Consider the following 21,955-nt stretch of genomic DNA (forward strand, 5'->3'; position numbering starts at 1 on the left):
ACCAGTAAATGTGATTGATGATGTAGATGCACAAAATGGTAATGTTGCACAGAATTCACAGCAGCAGTCACAAAATATTAGTGGACCTGGAGCGTCCTCTAGCAGTGGTTCACATTCTTCGCCATGGACAGGCAGATTGAGATCAGGAGAATCTTCTCAAAGCAATGCAGATAGTGGTATGCAGGTATCACGAAAAGGAAAAGAGAAGGTTGATCAGCTCATGTTTGATGTGAATGCAGGTCACTCTTATGTGGATGGTGAATCCTGTGGCTCAGAACAGAGCATTGATGATGAGTTGGGTATTCCTTCTATTGTTACACTTGGAGTAAGGAAGACCAGGGATGTTTTGAGAGCACCTGGGAGTGAACCTACTTTGCACAGGTCTACGAGAGCTAGATATCCTGTGGATAGGCTAAAATATGATGGTTTTATAGCCATTCACTATGCATATATGGTCAAAGTGATACATGAACCAGAACCCACTTCTTTTGAGCAAGCCATGGGAAAAGAAAAATGGGAGAAAGCCATGGATGAAGAAATGGATGCCTTGGAAGCAAATGCTACATGGGAGTTAGTACATTTGCCTAAAGGTAAGAATGCAATTGGCTGTAAGTGGGTTTATAAGGTGAAGCACAATGCAGATGGTTCTGTGAACAGATACAAGGCAAGATTAGTAGTCAAGGGGTATGCACAAACATATGGCATTGACTATGAAGAAACATTCAGTCCGGTTGCAAGGATGGCAACCGTAAGAGTAGTCATTGCTATGGCTGCATCAAAGGAATGGTCTTTACATCAGATGGATGTAAAGAATGCCTTCTTGCATGGTGATTTGCAAGAAGAGGTATATATGGAGCAGCCACCAGGTTATGTGCATGCTGTTCATCCTAAGTTTGTTTGCAGGTTGAAGAAAGCCTTGTATGGCTTGAAGCAAGCACCTAGAGCATGATCTGACAAGATAGGACAGTATCTTGTCACTATTGGCTTTCAGATTTCCAAGGCAGATTTCTCACTTTATGTGAGAAAAACAGAGAAAGGTATTATGCTACTTGTCATTTATGTTGATGATTTGATTATGACAGGTGACAGTGATGAAGATATCCTTCATGTGAAAATGCTATTGAAGCAGAAGTTTGAGATGAAGGATTTGGGAGAGCTGCGTTATTTCTTGGGCATTGAGGTGATTAGATCACCAAGTGGGATACAGCTCTTGCAGAGACAGTATGGATTGGACATGCTGTCCAAATATGGGATGACAGGCTGTAAGCCTATTTCAGTTCCTTTGGAGCAGAATGTGAAGCTGAGCGCAGATGCAAGTGAGCTTCTGGAAGACCCTACTATGTACAGACGCATAGTAGGAAGCTTGATTTATATGACTATTACCAGGCCATATTTGAGCTATGCTATTGGATTGGTAAGTCAGTTTATGCAGGCTCCAAGGAAACCACATTTGGATGCGGCTAGACGCATACTCAGGTATGTGAAGTCCACATTGCAGTATGGACTATTTTATGAGACTGGGGTTTGGATACAGCTATATGGATACACTGATGCTGATTGGGCTGGTAGTATTTCTGATAGAAGATCTACCAGTGGATATGTGTTCTCTTTTGGGAGTGCTGCAGTCACTTGGAGCAGCAAGAAACAGCCTACAGTTGCCTTGTCCAGCACAGAGGCTGAGTACAGGGATGCATCAATGGCTGCATGTGAGGTAGCTTGGTTGCATAAGCTACTTTATGATATGCATCAGCCTACAGATGGGCCAGTTGTCATTTATTATGACAACATGAGTAGTATACACTTGGCAAATAACCCAGTCTATCATGCTAGAACAAAGCACATTGAGGTGCATTATCACTATGTGCGGGAGAGGGTTTTACTAGGTCTTATTGATCTAGTTTATGTCAACACAGAGGATCAGGTAGCTGACATATTTACGAAGGCATTGGGCGCAGAGAAGCTGCGCAAGTTCAGAGACCTGCTTGGTATGCAGGAATTGGGATTGAGCTCGAGGGGGAGTGTTGAGATATCGAGCTCCACTCGTGATATGCCAGGGTGACCGTTGTGCATTTATGTCACCGACGTGTTAGTTGCAGATGCGGTTGGTATACCGCCCATGAATAATAGCTACATGATAGCTATCCTTATCTACTCTAGTTCGTGGCTTGGTTAGTATGCCACCTTAGTTAGTTGAGTTTGGTTTGAGACCCATATATAGGGTTCTTCTATTTCTTTGTATGAGAGTTCTTTTGGCTTACACAACTAAGAAGAGGAAAAACTGTTTTCAGCCTCCACCTCTGTGTGTATTCTCCCATTGTGCAAGCAAGAAAGCTACAAGTGAGACTCCTTCCTTCTCTCCCACAATCTTGACAAGGCCTAGGAGGGCAGACATAGGATCCAATCACCTATTGGACTTGTGGTCACCCAGGTCATGTCTCATCACGCTGCCCTGAAAGGGAGCAGCAAAATAGAGACAAGGTTGACCGGAGGTGTGTTGAATGCGGAATCACCCATCTCTTCGTCGATTGCCCAAGGCCAAAGCCGTCATCTAGCTCAGCCAACGAGCCATCTGTCCCATTGGGACTGTTTGGTGTCGAGAACCACGATGGGGAGGCCACGCCTATCCCATTGCGGGTCATGACCCGTGCCCAAACAAAGCAGGCCGGCATCTCTCTGCCAGGACCTAGCAATCTCGATGCAGCCTCGATAGGGAAGAAGAGCCGTAGACAGAGGAGAAAGAGGTTGGAAGCTAAAATCTCACTAAAAACCAAGAGTGCTACAACTCTGCCTGCTGGAAAGAAGGTCTCTAATGTAGAGGCAGAAACTTCAACCTTTAAGACAGCCACAAAGGGAAGTGCTAAGGTAGGGGAATACCTGCATCCAAAGCGACAGTTAGAGGTCATAAAAAAGCCCAAGAGCATCTAAAAGACGCTGAGCCCATCCTAGAAGACGAAATCGATGACCTCTCCAGCATAAGTACACCAACCTCACCTCCACAACCAAAGTCAGGAGAAGCAACTGCACCACAAGTAGTGCCGCTAAGGCCAAGCCTCGGCGCTACAGGGCCGCGGTTCAGTCATGGCCATTGGTTAGGATGATCCAAGTTAGGAGAGAGACGAACACCCAACGATCTCATGACCACGTTGGTGACTACCCCTGTAACACTTAGCCTAGGAGATCTGCTTAGGCATCACCCTATGGCAAGACCCTACCCTATGGCGAGACCCTATGGCAGACCCTCATGACCATGATGCAGAGACACAAATACCGAGTTTGACACTGGACTCTATGCCTAAATCCTTGCACATCAATGCCTTCTGGGAAGGTTCCGAGATGCATGCAGTCTTACCGGTTTTAGCCCTAGGCAATACAACCAGGAAGGGAATCATGGACACGGGGGCTGGGGTTAGTGTGCTTAGCCACGCAGTGCTTCAGACTTGGGGAAACCCACCCATTGAGACTGCTAGGTTTAATGTCACACTAGCAAATGGTATGAGAGTCAATCCATTTGGGGTGCTTAAGAATTTGCCAATGAAGATCGCAGGTATCCAGTTCTCCGTTGACTTTATAGTCATCAAGGAGTGGACTACGACATCCTATTAGGCCGCCCCTGGATGCGCAACACTAGAGTCATCGAAGATTGGGGTAACGGCTTGATCTTCCTTGGCAATAGGATGGACGCCATGAGAGTAGAGATGGACACCTAAAAGACCTCACCAGTCGACTTATATGCCATCTTTGCTATGCTCAAGGGTAATGCTCAGGTCAAGAAGTCCTATGGGCCCTTGACCCAGTATATCCCATACCTAGAGGACAAGCGGGATTGGATGCATGTCCTTGCTACAATCAACTTGCCTTTCTCTGATCACGAGGCATATGAGCAAGCCATCAAAACAATCTGCAAGGCTAACGACACAACCTCCGTACTAGTCTGCATGATGACAGGAAGCCTTCGTGGGAAACCGAAGCCCGTCCCAGCCAACAAAAGGGAACTCTAGGAGATACTAGAATACCTAACCGACAAGCTAGCTGGCAATCCAACTACAAATTTCAAACCACTCCAGGATCTCTTAGATGAATCCAAGTGGCAATGGACCAGAGTGCATGACTTAAACCTCATGTATAACTAGGCCCTGGTTCCTGACCAACGACCAGAGATATACCAAGCCCTAGGAGACGATGAGCAATCTGATGAAGAGAATTCTAACGACGAATACGAAGATTTCCAATCCTTCAGTGATGAAAGTGAGGGTGACGTAGATACCGTGGAATACGACACTGAAGGACAAGAAATAGAGCAGATACGCGCAGACTCCAAGCCGCAAAAAAAGAGTATCTTCAGGATGGAGTGAGGAGTCATGCGCGTGGAATATGATCGCGCCTGGTTGGAACACATAGGAGCCATAGACCTTGAGCAAGTAGGCATTGCCCAGCTAGGAATGACATCAGTGCTTAGGGCTCAATCACCATCTGAACTGCGCCCACCAGGGGAGACCACCTCTTCTAGCAAATACGGTGGGTTCGACTCTAAATCGGAGGTTAGTTCGGATAGTGATCCAGAAATCCCTAGGCCCCCCACAACCAGACGCACCAAGGGGGACCTACCTATCCACCTGAGGCGCAGATGATCAAGGCAGGAAAAGGCAAAACAACCCAGGGATACACGAACGATGGAACAACGAAAACCGCAAGACCTTCCTAAACGATTTACAAAATTCAAAAAAGGGGATAGGGTGGTAGTTCTGTTAGGTGCCAAACGTCAAGCGCAGACGAGCAAACCAATCGAGGGACCCAGCCAAGGTCAAAGAGGTGGACCTAGCCCAGGAAGGGGAAACACCCCGACCGGTCTTCATTGCCGATGACTTGACTAATGAAGAAGAAACGAGTCTTGTCGCTCTCTTACCAGAGTACATAGACGTGTTCTCCTGGTCCTTAGAAGAGCTTAAGGGGGTAGATCTGAGTGTCATGACTCACAACATACCCATGACGCTGTCAAAAGGTTTTCGAAAGCAAAGTCGCAACCACAGAGGTTCTTGAGAAATTCCAAGATAGAAGATTAATCAAGTGAGATCAGGCTATGCAACAGTAAACTCCAAACTCTTCATATTGAATGCAAAGATTGTTGATTTAATATGCATCTGTTCAATAAACTTGTTGTTCTCAGCCTGAAGAGCTATTGAATTCAAGCATCACTGGTTCCAGTCTGTTTCTTTAAGCTACACCTGTGGATGTCTTGAACCAAGTGTCTGGAGAGGGTATCTGCCAGCCTCCAGACAGCCACCATGAGAATAAGTTTGAGGTGCTGGCATTCAGGATCTTGACTGTGAACTCTATGGATGCATGCACTTCTGCAATGGAGGCAGAATTCTCCAAAGACACTGTGCTCCAGGTTATGCAAGCCCCACTAACTGCTATGGGGATTTAACATCTAGATCTCGACTGCAAGGCCTAGGGATATCATCCTGTGTGAACACAAAGCCAAAATCTATGCAACCTTTCAACTCTGTAAAATCATTGTTTGTAACGCTCCTTGTTCTTGGTCTGTTCCTACTGTTAGTAGTACTTTTTCTCAGTGGAATCTTGCAATCAGGCAAAGAACCCACTGTGATTCCTGCATTCTCCTCAAGCTGGAGACTGAATTTCGTTGTTCGTACATTCAAATTCAAGGCTACAGTGACGAAGATACCTTCTGTATCGGAGACCTTGATGGTTGCGATGTGATTCTTGGCATGCCCTGGAATCATAGAGTAGATTCAACCATCTTCTCTCAGAAAAAGAAGGTAAAACTCACCAACAAAGGCAAGAAGTACGAGATCCAAGCTGGAGTTTCTGGAGACACCATACCTATGGTAAGCCATATGCAAGTCTCTAGAGCAATTAAGGATTGTGTTCAATGTTGTCTGCTTTATGTCACTGATGTAAAAGATAATATGAATGCTGAAAACCAAGAGCAACTTCAGCTCTTGGAAAAGTATAAAGATTGTTTTTTGGAAGATCTTCCTTATCAGCTTCCCCCAGAAAGGCCAGAAGACCATCATATTGATATTATCCCGGGCAGTTCTCCTCCTAATATAGCACCATACCGTGTGAGCCGTCCTCAACAAGAAGAAATCAGAAAGCAAGTCGAAGACCTACTCAACCGTGGGCTAATTAGGCCAAGTAGCTCACCATTTTGTTCACCGGTTCTTCTTGTTCAAAAGAAAGATGGCACATTCAGGATGTGCATTGATTATCGAGCCCTCAACAAAATCACTGTGAAGAATCGGTTTCCTATTCCCAGAATTGACGACATTTTGGATTGTCTAGGAGGCTCAAAGTTTTTCAGCCGCATTGATCTAAAGAGTGGTTATCATCAAATTAGGGTAATACCACAAGATGTACACAAAACTGCTTTCCGCACTTCATACGGTCTTTATGGATTCTTGGTGGTTCCTTTCGGATTAACCAATGCACCAGCCACCTTTAATCGAATGATGGAGCGCATCTTTAGAGAGCATCGACAATATGTCGGTACTTTCTTTGATGATATTCTTGTCTTTAGCAAGAATGAAGAGGAGCATCATCAACACTTGGAAATTGTTCTACAATTACTACAACAAAATCAACTCTTGGTAAATGGTAAAAAGAGTGAATTTTTCATGCATAAAATAAATTACCTTGGGCATGTCATCTCTTTTGAAGGGATTCAGATGGATCCTGAAAAGATCAGGATAATCCAAGAATGGCCTCATCTTCGTGATGTACATGAGGTGCAATCGTTTCTTGGCTTATGTTCTTATTACCGCCGCTTCATCAAGCATTTTGCACATATGGCTTCTCCACTTCATGACCTTACAAAGAAGAAGATCTCTTTCCAATGGAAGGAAAAAGAGAAGGCAGCCTTCACAAGGCTGAAAACAGCTCTTACTTCTGGACCTGTTCTTATCATTCCAAATCTGGTAAAACCATTTGTGGTGGAAGCAGATGCTTGCGGTGATTGTATTGGTGCAGTGCTAAATCAAGAAGGCCATGCCGTAGCCTTTGAAAGCCGCCGTCTAAATGATGTGGAGAAAAGGTATGACATTTATGAAAAGGAGCTCTTAGCAGTGGTTCATGCTTTAAAGATATGGAAACATTATCTTTTAGGCAATGAATTCCTTATTAAAACCGATCATCAAAGCTTGAAGTATTTCAAGACTCAAAAGCATTTGCAGGAGAAACATGCAAGATGGGAAAATTTATTGTCTATGTTTCATTTTCAAATTATGTACACTCCAGGGAGACAAAATGTAGTTGCTGATGCACTTTCTAGAGTGCCTCGCATTGCAACTATTACAGTGGCTCATCATGAAGATTTTCAAACGATGAAGAATACTTATGATGAAGATACTGATTTTGCAACAATTTGGTCAAATTTACAGCAAGGAGGTTCTCATCCAAATTATTCCATCAAGGACGGTTACCTTCTCATGAACAATTGCCTTTGTGTCACTCTTCCTGTTCGACAAAAGGTGCTTAAAGAAAGTCATGAACCCCCTTATGCAGGGCATAGAGGGAGGGCAGCCACTCTAAGTGCAATTGAGCGCTACTTTTATTGGCCAACCTTACGAAAAGATACACATAACTTCATTGAGGCTTGTCTGGTATGCCAAAAATCCAAATATGATAGGCAGAAGATTCCAGGATTGTTGCAACCTCTTCCAGTGCCCAAAGATCCATGGGAATCTATCACAATGGATTTCATCTCAGGTATTCCAAGAACACCTCAAGGTCATGATATGATTTGGGTCATAATTGATAGATTTAGCAAACAATCACATTTTATTCCATGTCATAAAACATTGAAATCCGCACAAGCTGCAAGACTTTTCATTCAACATATCTTCAGATTACATGATATGCCTTCTGAGATCATTTCAGATAGAGACTCCAAATTCACAAGTAACTTTTTGGCATGCTTTATTTGAGAATTTGGGAACCACTTTAAAGTTCTCCTCAGCTTTTCATCCTCAAACTCACGGGCCAAACAGAGGTGATGAATCTCACTCTTTTGGATATGTTGAAAGCTTATGTTAGTGAACATAAGTCACAATGGGAGAAATATCTTCCATTATTGGAGTTTGCTTACAACAATACAGTGCACTCATCCACAGGGAAAGCTCCAAATGAAATAGTACAGGGTAAAGTGATTCCCCCTCCAATTATTCGCACTAAAGATAAGATTTTTGCTGCTGATGAGTTTGCTTCAGATTTAAAAACAACAATGGATCAAGTTCGAGCCACTATCAAAGTTGCGCAAGAGCGACAAAAGAAGCAAGCAGATAAACGAAGAAGACCTTTGGCTTTTGAAAAAGGTCAATATGTCTTGCTAAAGTTTGATAAAAGCAGGCTCAAACAAGGTTCTGGTCAAAATTCATCTTTTCCAAAGCTCTCCAGTAGATACTTTGGACCCTTCAAAGTGATTGAGAAAATAAATGAAGTTTCTCATCGACTTGAGCTTCCTACTCATTGGAAAATACACAATGCTTTTCATGTAAGTTTGCTAAAACCTTACATAGGACCAGAACCAAAGGAACCCATTACTGAAGATCCCCCAGAAGTTGAAGAAACAGAGCAACTCTTGGAACCTGAATAGATTTTGTTTCTCAAGGATCGAACCACGAGAAGTGGCCTTGTGACACGAAAATTCTTGCTAAAATTCAAGAATCTACCCACAACAGATGCACGGTGGGTAGATGAAAAATTCATGAAGGATTACCCAAATATTGTACAACAATATCAAGAAGCTTTTCAGCTGAGGACAGCTGAATAAAAGCCAGAGGGCTATCACAACTCTATAGAAACAGAATTTGTATCCTTTTTCATTAATTTGTCTATATAATGATTTATTAAATTTATTTCCTTTGCACTAATTAGATATAAAGAAAAGTGCATTGGAGTTGGCCACTGATGAGTGGTCACAGGTTATGGTGGACCCACACGGTGGGTTAGAGAAAAGATAGTTCACACTTCCACCTATATGACCCGATTGGGCACCTGTGACTAGAACTCGCGCATATCAGGGTTAGACTCGCACACAGAAAGGATTGATGCCTTGAAGTGTGGGATAGATCCACTAGAACAGACAGTTACAATCAACAAGATGGCATGATCATGAAATGCTTGTATAATGTGCATGTGTGGGCTGAAAGCTTGAAATGCACATTTCTTTGCATAGGAAAGTCACATGAAGATTCGGATACCATTTTTGCGATGTACACGGAAAAAGCTTTCATATGATACCCATATTTGGGGGGTCCCTAAATTTTAGGAGATCCCTAAATTTTAGGAGGTCCCTAAATTTTAGGAGCCTCGAATTAGCCTAAAAATGCTAGTCCTAAAAAATAGGGATGTCATTCTAAAAATAGTAAGTTCTGTACTCTGACTGTGCTTACTAAATTTGGTTGTTTCTATTCTTGACAGTATTCAACCCAAAAAGGAAGGCCATAGAGAAGAGACAAGTGTCAAGACACTTGTCACACAAGTTTCCAAGTGTCCCACCACTTGTCACATCTCATGACATGTGGCTGGACACTTGTCTTGTGCTACTCCACTTTCCCCTTTTGTACTAGCTCTCCCCTCTCCTATAAATAAGAGCTCGTTTTTCTTCATTCATCATCATTTTTCTTTGTTTTAAACTCATGTACAGCACCCACAGATAGCCAAAAACTGGCCCCATCCATCCCCATCATCATCCCCCACTTCTCCATTATCAAATTCCTCCATATTCCCTCTTCTATCACTGTTGTTTTACAAGACAGCAAGCCTGTAAATTCATTACAGCACCTCCTTCTTGAGCTCTTTCTTCCATTTTAGCTACAAGAAGCAAGCTCTATCCATGTACTGCTGATCAACGATGGAGAAAGGCTGAATTCCCCTTTTTCTTCTCTCATACTGTAAAGAAATCAGTTCTTATCATTGCATAATAGATAATGCATGTGTGTTTGTACATCTTTGCATGATCTTGTGAGAGTGAGAATTACTTCTTCTCACTCTCAGGTTGATTGTAACTGAGCTCTTCCCTAAGGGACTTGGGTTGAGCAGAAATACATTCCTTCGGGGGGGGTTGCCCATCTTCAACCCTCAATCTTGTCTCCATTACTTTTACATTTTCATGGCTGTAATTTTGTGAGTAATTTTCATTTTCAGCTTTAAGTGTTCATTCTCTTTTATATTAAATCTCGAAAACAAGCAAATATTATAATTGTTAAGCATACTACGTTGTTTGGGGCGTTTACAGGTTTGTACTGAATTATGCATTGATCACCAGACCCTTGTACAAGCCGCTTATTGTATTCAAATGGACTGAAGCATGCCAACAGGCATACGAAGAATTGAAGAAGGCTCTAACCACGGCACCAATCCTATGAGCCCTAGATTGGACCATCACCTTCCACGTGCATATTGATGCTTTTAAGTTTGTCGTGGGGGCAATGTTGTGCCAACCTGGCGAACACAATTTAGACTATCCAGTGAGCTTTGCTAGCAAACAACTCATTGAGATGGAAATGAACTATTCGACAATGGAAAGAGAGGGATTAGCCATGGTGTTCGCTATGAAGAAATTCCGGCATTATCTTTTGGGCACGCCCTTTACCTTCTTTGTGGACCATCAAGCCTTGCTCTATCTAGTAAACAAACCTTGCGCTATAGGATGCATAGCTCGATGGCTCCTTCTGATTTTAGAGTTCGACTTCTCCGTGGTGGTACGGAAGGGAAAACGGCATTACATGGCTGATCACATGTCATGCATTCCCACCGGAGAAGCCACTGGACAAGTTGTTGTTGATGAATTACCCGACGCCCATCTGTTTAACTTATCCAATGAGAGAGATCTATTTAAGGCTGACCTAATGCCATATTGGGCATATGACATAGTCCAAGTGCTTGAGCACGGGCTGCCTGACCGACCAATAGAAAATGCCTGACTTAGGCGATTAATCCTTAAGGTCGAGCCCTATCAGCTGATAGGAGGCCAACTCTATAGGCTGGGGCAAGATGGATTATTGCGCACATGCATATGAAAATATGAGATGCACGATGTGCTCTTAGAAGCACACGGCAGCATTGCCCGAGGGCACTTTAGCGGAGACATGACAGCACGGAAAGTGTTGCACTCTCAACTGTGGTGGCCCATGCTTTTCCGTGATGCAGCACGATTCGTCAAGCACTGTGACAAGTGCCAGCAAAAAGGTCCCAATTCACAAGGATCAAATGAAATTAACCCCAGTTATTGCTCGACAACCCCTCGAAAAATGGGGAATTGATTTCATTGGACCCATCAGTCATGCGGCACAGTATTTGTAGGCCAAGTACATCATTGTGGCCACACGGATTACCTCACTAAATGGGCAGAAGCGCGAGCGACACGAAAAAATGACGCTAGAACGATGGCTAAGTTCTTATGGGAGCAAGTGATTTCACGATTCGACTGCCCCATCGAACTGGTCAGTGACCAAGGCATGCACTTCATCAATAAAGTGATTGCGCATCTCCTGTCCACCTTCCTTATCATCCATCGCAAATCCTCGCCATATTACCCTCAAGCAAACGGCCAGGCCAAATCAACGAATAAGATTCTTGTCAATGTCCTAACCAAGGTTGTCTCTGCTTCATGCAGCGACGACTGGAACAAAAAGCTGATGGCAGCTCTGTGGGCTTACCGGACAGCTTATAAAACGGCTATCGGGGTCAAACCCCCTTTAGACTGACATATGGAACAGAAGTGATTCTACCATTAGAATTCTTCGTTCCTAGCCTGAGAATAGCGCTTCAAGAACGATGGGAAGGGAAGGAGGCATGGACGCAACGCCTAGTTGAGCTCGAACGCCTCTTAGAGACTCGTCTTTTAGACACCCATGTGCTAATCTATGAGAAAGCCCGACGCAAGAGCTAGTTTGACCATCACGTCAAGCAGCCGAGTTTGAACAAGGTGACTTAGTGCTCCTCTACTCAGTTAAGGGGCATAAGAAAAAAATGAAATTTAGAGGTCTTGGACCCTTCAAAGTTTGTGCGATCAACCGAACAGGTAATGTCGAACTTGAGACTCTAGATGGTGAAGGGATAGGCTTCTTCAATGGCAATTGTGTCAAGAAGTACTATCCTCCTATGCACCCTTTGCATGAGCCCCCGATGTTAGAACCACCTGTCAAAGTACAAGTAGCCACAATCACTGGAAGCGACGATGAGGATGAGGAAGCCATGGAACCCGCATACTTCCATATTATGGTCACGGCAAAACAAACATGCGCTTTCAACGCCTTGATTGACGAGGGAGTAGACTTCAATGTCTTAACCCACGATCATTGGACTCAACTTGGCAAATCAAAACCTCAGCCCACTAATGCAAAATTAAGCCCATATGGGGCCCATTCCTACGCACTACTTGGCAAGTGCAAAGCAGTCATTTCTATCGAGTCTGAGACTGTTCCAATGATGTTTTACGTGTTGCCAAATGCTAAAAACGTAGGCACAGAGTCACTGTTGGGGCGAACTTTCAAAAAGCAGACCCACTGCAATGTGGATTATGAATTGCAGCGCATCCAACTCGCAATAGGCAATGTTCACATTGTTACAGCTTTCAGCGGGCAGCTGCGCGACCTCATCCTGGGCCACAAAGCCACCGATAGAAACATATGTAGTCAAGTCTAAGGAGGGGGATAGTGCGCGGCCACCACTCCTCGAGTTTCATAGACCGCAACCCATAGCAGCCAAAGCTAAGGCCCCACAGCCTCACCTTCAATGGATGCCTAAATAGCCGCAACAGCCGCCTCAGAGTCGACGCTCCTACCCTCATAAGAACAGAAACTCTAAACCTAGGAGGCCCAAACGCAGTTACGGAAATAGACGCGTAATCATTCAAAGATGGGTCCCCAATGCCCTCTTGCACACACAAGGCTACTATGAGGGCAATGCTTGGCTATGGATACCTAAGGCCCATAGCCAAAGGCACCACTCGCATGCCAGCCTCAGGCTTCATCATCCCAAAAACTGCAAAACCTCAAAACCACAAGCCGTAGAGCTTCCCTGACTCGCAACCATCAAGTTCATCCATGCGTGAACCCAAGAGAGTCGCCCAAGCCTATCGACCCACGCGACAACCACCATCACAAGAGTCATCACCCATCAGAGTCGATTCAACTTCCCAAATCCATCCTGAAAGCAGCAGGCCGTTCACTGAAGGCTGTTGTTAACCCAGCCATAGTCCCAGCGACCCAATTGAAAGCTCAAGAACACTCACAACTGCAACTTTTCATTACCAAAGGCTCAAGTCCTACCAAACCCCAACCACCTACAGGCCTTAGGCCCTCTTACGAGAGGAAATCCTTTCTCTCACTAGCAGCGGATTTAGCTGAAGAAACAGGGGATGACGTGGTGGATTGCATTAAGCGACTGGTGGACGCCACTTTTGTGTCGCAAGCTCTGAGCTACGATCGCCTCGACTTAGGCCTATTGAACGAATCCTTCGCAACCAAAGTTCAAATGATGCCTTGTTCTTGGGAAATGTTTGAATTCGCATTTGCAAAAGCCGCTACCTCCACTGCTAAATTGCTCAGCAGTGAGATCTCCAAAGAGCAAGCAATCAAACAACGCCTCATCACGTCGTATGATCAGTGAACCACTTCTGCCATCACTGACCAAGAAGTGGCAGAGCTATCAAGACTTGTTGAGACAAAATCCTAGTTCTTAAGGCATTCGTACGCTCTTAGGTTGCAATGGGAAGTTGAAGGATGCCGAATAATGACCAACGCTGAGCAACGTCGCACTATCAAAACAGCAGAGTATGACCCCACATGCATCGTGCCAACCTCATATCGAGTGTTAACCACTCTTCGGGGCCATCCGATAGAAGAACACATCAAAGGGCACCCCTACCTCGAGCGCTTGTTGACCGAGGAAGAGTTACACATTGCTAGTCGAGTCAACTCTGGTGACTTCCTAAGAGATGTTCTCACATACATCACCCAAGTGGGGATTAAGCCCTGTGATCTGGACCGCGAAGCCCAATTGGAATACAATCCCAATTTCTATACTTGGCTCCTTCACAAGTAACCCCTACACCACCATGCCGAAAGCCCTTAACCTTCTGACCCTAAATCCTAGGAAGGATTCTTCTCAAGCTAGAAGGGGAGGGGGTAAGGTGAGGGTAAGGTGAATCAAATCAAAATCAGTAAATCAAATCAAAGTCAGTCAAACACATAGCCATATATTATAAAAAAGAGATTGGGTAGGAAAAGGGCATGGAAACTTTGAAGTAAAGGGAAAAAAGTCAAAGTCTGAAAAGGAGAATCTGCATTAGATCTTAATGAATTCATTCAAAAGCATAGAGTTTTTCTTTTTTAGCAAATTATTATGTCACAAGCACTAATGAAAATTACGGTGTATGACAGGAACAAAAAATGTCGCAGCAAGACCGAGCCCACCGACTCCCATTCACGGAAGAGGAGAGAACGTGGTATAGCATCACCTTGGAGAGCCGTGCCTACAATCAATTTAAATTCCGAACTATTCACAATGTAGAAGGCTTAGTGGCCAAGGAAGATGCAGCTAGGAGAGTCGTGGAAAGTTGCAACTTCAAGAAGTACCTGGAAAGCTTCGCACAAGAACTCGACCACACGAGCTGTGTGGAGTTTCTCAGGTCCTACGACCCCGACAGCGAATGCGGCACCATCACAGTGGGAAGAGGACAGAATGTTAAGCAAGTATTGTATTGGTGGCCTTGGTGGAGAACGCACTGGGACTGGAACCAAAGGTGGAAAAGAAGCAGAAGAGGGATGTATACGCCATGCTGGGGATGAGAAAGAAGGACATGCTGACAAACGACCGCATCAGTATCCAGGACATCCCCAATGCAGAAACTAGGTTACAGGCGAAACTCATACATGCGCTCTTTTCCAGCAAGCACTACAATGCGTTGATGCACCGAATCAGCGTACCGATACTGGAGAATGTGGCGGCCCATACCCTGCACGAAGTCGACTGGAACGGCTACATGCGCAAGACCATCGACTAGGTAGCTCGAGCTCTAGCCTTAGGAAGCATGCCCGCAGGAGGAGAATCCCCAGTGTCGAAGGCCGCAAAAAGAAAGAGGGCCTCCTCCAAATCCTCGTTCATCGCCTACGGGAGCATCTTAACGGCGCTTATCCAGGAGGCCGTGAAGGAAGCAAAGGAGGGAGAAGAGGGGGAGGGGGAAACACCCGACATATCATCTCATCATCAACACTAGGAGAGGTCCAGTGATAGGACTGAGACCGAGGAAGAAGGGGAAGAACAGAAAAGCAAAAAGCAGGTCAAGAAGACGAAGAAAAAGGTAGCGCAAAAGAAAAAGAAATAAGATGAAGGCCATAGGAAGGAGAAGGAAGACTTGGAGAAAGTGAAAAGACAATCCCTCAGGGAGGTCAAGGAGAGAGAAAGAAAGAGGAAGCAGGAAGAAGAAGAAACAACAGAGCAAGTCAGGCAGGCTAAAAAGGCATCAAAGCAAGAGGCTAAAAGGAGAAGAAGAGAAGAGCAGGAGAAAAAAGAGAAACTAGAGGAAGAATACAAAAAGGCCGAAAACGAAAGGAAAAGAAGAGTCACGGAAGAGGAAGAGGAGTTAAGAAGAAAGGAGGGGGAGGACTTGGCCGCCGAGGCTACATGCCGGTCCATCGAGCTGCAATGCAGGGCCGATGACCCAGAAACCTGGAACCAGCCGAGGGAAGAAGGGCCTAGCTCTAGCATGCAGGCACGAGAACTTGCGCCCCCTGCAGTTCCGGAAGGAAAAGGCAAAGCACCCCTCCATCCTATCCCCACCCTCATGGCACCCCCTGTTGAACCCACTACGCTCACCCCTAGCATCCCCACCAGCTTGGAAGTGTCCAACCTAGTGGCATGGATGCAATACTTCATCAATAAAGAAATGGCCCAAGGGAAGAGCACGGAAACCATGACCACGGGACCAAAAAGGCCAACTGCAAATGCAGAATCGAGGCAGGACCATAAGCGTCCACTTATGGAGTCCTCAACCACCCCCACCCACGCAATAATGATGCCACCAGCCAGTTACGACGAATACGTCGCTGAGCTGCTCTCCCAACTGGAGAGAGCAAAGGAGGAAAAAAGAATGGCGGTGATTGAGTTGGTGACAAAGAAAGAGTCAGTGTGGCGGCCTTCCAACTGGAGAAAACCCGCATCATCACCATGCAGCAACGCCAAATATTTGAACTCAAGCAAGAATTGAAAGCAAAAGAGGACAGGGAAGAAAGCTACAAACAGCGGCGGCTGGAGGACGAGAATCAAGAACTTGTGCAGATGCAGCGGGAATACAAGCTTCTCTTGATGCAATATAAGGAACTCGAGTCAAAAACTGCCACCATTGAGCAAATGATGGAGGAACTGAACACCAAAGAAAAGGAGAGAAGACAAGAGAGGGAGCAACAATGAAAAGAGATCGAGTCCATGACCGATCAACTATACCTCGGGAAGAAAGAACAAGACAACATGAGCAAAGAGCTCAGAGCCCAAGACCAGAAGCTCGTAACCCTAGCACAAAAGCAAGGGGAGAGCATGGAAGGAATGAGCAAAAGGGTCGAGGAATGGGCCACGCAGAACGAGAAACGAATGAAGGCACTGGCACGGCACCTCGCCTTGGTGGAGAAAGAAAAAATCTTGGCAGAAAGCAACGCGGACGCCGCCTAGATAGCCTTCACTGCCCAGCAGCAGGCCTTCCTCAACACACTATTGGACACAATCCAACCAGAGGGAAAGGAGCCGTTGGAGGTGGTGCAGAAAAAACTGAGCATCGCACGCAGAGCCTTGCATGCGGGGGTATAGATGCCACCCCAACCTGTGGAGGCTAGGTTGGGCTTAGAAGAACAGCGAAAGTACCTGCTACTGGCCGGCCTAACCTCCCAGGAGGCAGATGCACTCAGCGTTGAGGAAGGGGCGCAGCTAGACGATCGGCAGAGGGAGGACACTGACATTGAATTCGTCATAAGAAGAACCATCGAAGAAATAATCCCACAACCCCCCTCGCCGCACGATCAAGAACAGCAACAACTCGACCCACCCCTGGACAGACAAGCCACGCTCAAGGAGCGATGGAAAAATTTGGTGGAGCCAGAAGGGAGCTCTGCATGCCAAGCCACTCGTGCGACTATCCCCATCCCTCCCACCATGCCCCGATGACCTCCCAACACAATTCCACGCGGAGCTGGTAGCCTGGGAACAGTAGGAAATTGAAAAGGACCCCTTCGCTTTCAGTTTCCTTATGCCTAACAGCCTGAGAAGGGTCCGTCCTCCCTCATTCCAATGATGAGAATTAGACTTGGCTGTCATAATCCTGATGTAATACTACCCCTAAATGTATCAAAAAAAGAGAATAAACAGAAGAAAATAAAAGCACGATCACTACACCTAGGGGTCCTTAAGTTAGGTGTGTCTGGTGGCTTCGGTCGGTTGGCTCCTCTCCTAACCCCCTAGCCCTTTTTGCTCCCCCATGTCACGCTTAGGGCACATCAAGGGCAGGTCACACCTAGGGAGGTAACACTCACCTATGGTTAGACCTGTCACCCTAAGCCACTGGCACCGCACCCCCTTGGCACAAATGGGGTCCTCAAGTGTGGGACATCACCCGAGCTCAGACCCACCTCCCCATTCCACTAGCACGAGCACAATGCACCAACACACTTAGGAAAGCACTCCCCTTAGGTAGAGCACCGCACCTTCTTCTTCATGCACCCCAAAAGCGCCAAACCACCAACTTCGGAGGCCCTCATCCACCCGTGACATCCAGTGAGCTGCTCCGACGAACATCATTCTTGAGCTTCCACAAGCACCTGAGTTTACATGTGGCCCTCACCCTTACACCAACGCCGAAGTGCCATGGGACTGGCACCCGTCTAGGAGTGGGGTAATGTTAACCCCAAGTCGAGATGGCAGAAAAATGGAGGAAAACGCAAAAGGAAGATGGAAAAAGAGCAAAGACACGTAGGCGGCCTCTAAAGATGAACCGAGGCAAAAAAGTGCAACCTTAAATGAAAAGGTGCCTCAAAAAACTTGAAAAACTCTTGTAGAAGAGTGCCAAGCTCCCTCCTGTGCCAATTGTAAAATATTAGATCGGTGTAGGCTAGAGGCATAAGGCTAGAAGAGGGAAATGGAAAAAGGACCTTGCCACAATGGCCGGTCATGTAAAATAGGGATGGGTGTCCATGGGATTTTAGGGTTTGTATATATAAAGTTCAAAAAGTGAATAAGAGATCATTCTTTGGTGTGTGGCAACAAGAGTCTTCTTCTTCTTCTCTCCTTCTCATCTTCTTGCTTGCTTGTGCTCATGAGAGAGGGAGTGTGAGAGTGTGAGGGAGTGAGTGTGTGAGAGTGAGGGATCAAGAGGGTGAAGCTCTTCACCATCTCCTCTTCTCTTCTTCTCTTCTATTCTCTCTTCTTGCGCGCACGGCTATGGAGGATGGAGCTTGGAGGTGGAGGAAGCTTGAGGATGCTTGAGCTAGCATCTAGGATCGTCGAGCTACCAGCGTGTGTGACAAAGGAGGCAACTCATATCAGCACTAAGGTAAGCTCACTACACTCGTAGGATCGACGGCGCGTTGGCTAGGTGAGAGATAGCCATTAGAGCTCGCTTGGAACGCTTAAAACAATAAGCGGTGTCGAAGGGTTTGTGAAAGCAATGTCGCAACCACAGAAGTCCTTGTGAAATTCGAGAATATAAGATATCACTTGAGCATCGTCATCTTTTGCCTATCCACATTTGGTCAAAAGCAGTTTTACCAAACATATCAGCTTGCCAACAGAAACTCTGAAATCCTGAAGATGTGCTTCCAACACTCTGTTAATCCACTTCAGTTTGCCACTTAAGCCATAGTGCAAGCAACTAAAGCAATTCAAGCTTCTTCCTCTCAATAACACTTTTCGTTCAAAATCAGATATCCTTCCAAGAGTTAAATAAACCTCCTTCCACTGATGAATATTGTCAAGTATTTTCTGAAGTTGATACATGCGATCAACCAAAGATGAAAGCTCTTGTGAGACTCTCTTTTCTGCATTAAAAATTCAGTTTCTTCCTCTTCTTTGACAACAGCAACATTCTGAATTTTATAGTTATTATCATAAATCAAAGACCATATGTCTTCATACCAAACATGTATCTTGCCGCTCAAACATTCCACATTCTACAATTCATGCAGAGTCGATGGATATAGAGCTCTATTTGCAGAGGAGAAATGGAGGGCTCGAATCGATGTTGTTAGGCCACTGCAGATGATGAACTGTTAGGTTACTTTTAGGCCCCTGCCTGATTTTGCCAATAAGCCCATGACTGGGACAATCTAGCCTTTTGAAACCCCTACTGAGAATAGGTGGTAATCCTATGGTCAAGTATGAAAATTCATCACTGAAACTCCCGCAATCAGCCAAGCGGCCTACCATCACAATGTGTGCATGTGGTTTTACTTGAGCAAGTACATTCTCAATCCAGAAGATGAAAGGATTCGATGGAGCAACGGTATGATAATTTCACATGCTGTAATGCAGCCAAAAAGGCGATGCAAATGGCACGGACAATGCAGTTCCCAGACCGATGCTACTGGGCAGGAAAACAAAAATGCATCACAAGCATGAAGGTGGCCCGGTTGTTGTGAACCCACCAACGAGAGGCAACATTGACAATGAGCAGGACTTTGCCTATGTATTTGCTCAAGCTCACATCTTTGCGGTCAATGTCCTTGACGGTGAAATCGTAGATGTTCTTCTGCGCAAGGGCTATGAGAGGCGTGGAATGCCTCCTCTTGATGCTCGATGAAGCTGAGGCTGAGGTTACGAGAGGGCCAGGGCCACAGAAGAAGCCGGACGCAACAGAGGCACAGGATTGCCAGCTAAGAACGTGAGGAAAGCGAAGGGCTGCTGGCCTGTACCTGATAGTAGCATTGTTAACGCTGGCTCTCGCATCGCACACTGATGAGGCAGGAATAGCGATGGAGGTGAAGCCGTGGAGTTGGCGGCTTAATGCTGCAGGCTCTGGTAATGACGGTCAATAGGCGGGCCTCCTTCTCTCACCCAGCTGATTTCAGTCTTGTCTCTGGTAATGACGGTCAATATGCGAGCTTTGTCGGAGCTCCAGAAGCGCAACGTGAAGGTGATTGCAATGTCGAATGATTCTGTGGAGCATCAGAAGTCTTGGATCTAGGACATTGAGGCATACAATTCTGTCTCTGTCTCTTTCCCGATACTGGCAAACCCCAACAGAAACGTTACATCCTCCCAGCTCCTCCTGTGTCGACAACGGACCTTTCTCATTCTGCCGTCCAGCTCTGCTCCACTATTTCTCTAACTCTTCTGTTGTACTCTCGACGATTCTCTCTGTACATTTTTGCAGCTTTCCCTTTGATTCTTTCCTCCCCAAATCTTCATCAACTCCCTGCGACCCGTTTCCGATGCTTCTCGTCCTCTCTATTTTCTTTCCTCTCCCCTCTATTTCCGCACTCTCCTCCCCTGTTTCTGCCTGTTCCTCCCGCCCAAAAATGCCTCTTTTCAAAAATAGATCAAAAGCTTTTCTTTTTCCAGCCTGATCCACATCTTCTTTAACCTTTCAAAATCCCCTCTTTAGCCTTCGTAGCTCACATATCATTATTTTTGGTTCAAATTTAAACTATCTATTCTAGAGCTTCTAGAAGTTTTAGCTTCTTCCTTCTCCTCCGATGCGTGTGTAGTCACATATGCATGCACCTGTGTGTGCTCATGGCCATGGCCACCGTGCTCCCATGGATGCCACAAACCCAGAAGGACAGGGCCATCCTCTTTCGCTCTGTAGAAAACCCAAAACCACATGATGAAGCAGCCTCAGTCATTAAGCTTAAACCGTGAATCCGTCCAACAGTCAATGGCTCCTCTTTTTGCTGAGTCTACGAGCAATAGTGCTAATGGATTTTGGCAAGCAATGATTCCAAACCTTTTTGCAGCAACATGTATCAAGATAGGCTGAAAGCATCTCATCATGCTCACTTATGCGCAGAAAATAAATGTAAACACAACAACTGAGCATATACAAAGTATCAAATCACACACAATTTTTGGGTGGTTTTCACACCTCGAATGCGCAGCAATACGACATCCACCCCCTCTAATCCTGCGCATCCTCCGGATGGGCCAACTACCCATGATCATTATCATCAAGATCCACAAACAAATCAATCTCTTCGTTATGCATTTCCGGTAGATCAACAAGATTATCAGCCATATCATTTGTCTCTTCCATTGGAGTTTCTTGACGTTGCTCTTCTCTCAAAAATTCTTCCAATGCATAATCCTCATCATCTCTTTTCTTGAAAATCTTGATTCTTTTTCCAGCAATTGGCACTCTAAGCACTGTCCCATCCAATTCTGTCAGCTCATATGTTGCATTATCAAAGACATGTCTGACTATGTATGGCCCAAACCATCTTTTCACCATCTTCCGAAGTGCAGTATGCTGATTTTCAAGACTGCTATCAAAGACCAAAACCCAATCTCCCTCTTCTATTGCTCTAGGCCGCAAGCGATGCCTGCTATCAAACCTGTTCTTGTTCCTTAGTCTAGCAACTTTCAACCTGTCAATAGCTAGCTGAATATCCTCAGGTCTCCTCTCCAACTGTCGAATCCAAAGAGCTAAGAGCTCCTCTCTCGTCAAATCCTCCTGCCAAGGTAAAACTGACCAAGTCAAAGCACAAGTCTCAATCGACATAACAGGTTTCTGACCATACATCAACTCTGCAGGCATATATCCTGTGGTAACACTATGGGTCGTACGATCAGCCCACAAAGCAAATGGTAGAAGTCTCGGCCATTCTCCAATCCGTCCTCTGCATGCTTTGGCTAATGCTTTCACTATTGGCGGATGCCCTCTTTCACTCTTCCCATTTCCCTCTGGATTGTATGCTGTGGTTAGAGCCAATTTGATTCCTAGCTGAGAGAA

The 21,955-nt window shown here is 45.5% G+C and overlaps 1 protein-coding gene across 1 annotated transcript in view; it reads right to left on the minus strand.

Annotated features, from left to right (window-relative positions):
• The window catches only part of LOC148029911 (putative pentatricopeptide repeat-containing protein At3g49142), a 67,029-nt gene extending 51,897 nt beyond the window's left edge, over window positions 1-15,132 (minus strand). Inside the window, exon 1 of the mRNA XM_087687334.1 lies at window positions 15,063-15,132. Coding sequence (XP_087543460.1) covers window positions 15,063-15,132 — 70 coding nt within the window. The remainder of the gene's footprint in view (window positions 1-15,062) is intronic.
• Window positions 15,133-21,955: the final 6,823 nt, after the last annotated feature.

This window comes from Lygodium microphyllum, chromosome 10, assembly GCF_053477565.2.
Source record: "Lygodium microphyllum isolate KBCC chromosome 10, Lygodium_microphyllum_v1.1.10, whole genome shotgun sequence".
NCBI classification, from domain to species: domain Eukaryota; kingdom Viridiplantae; phylum Streptophyta; class Polypodiopsida; order Schizaeales; family Lygodiaceae; genus Lygodium; species Lygodium microphyllum.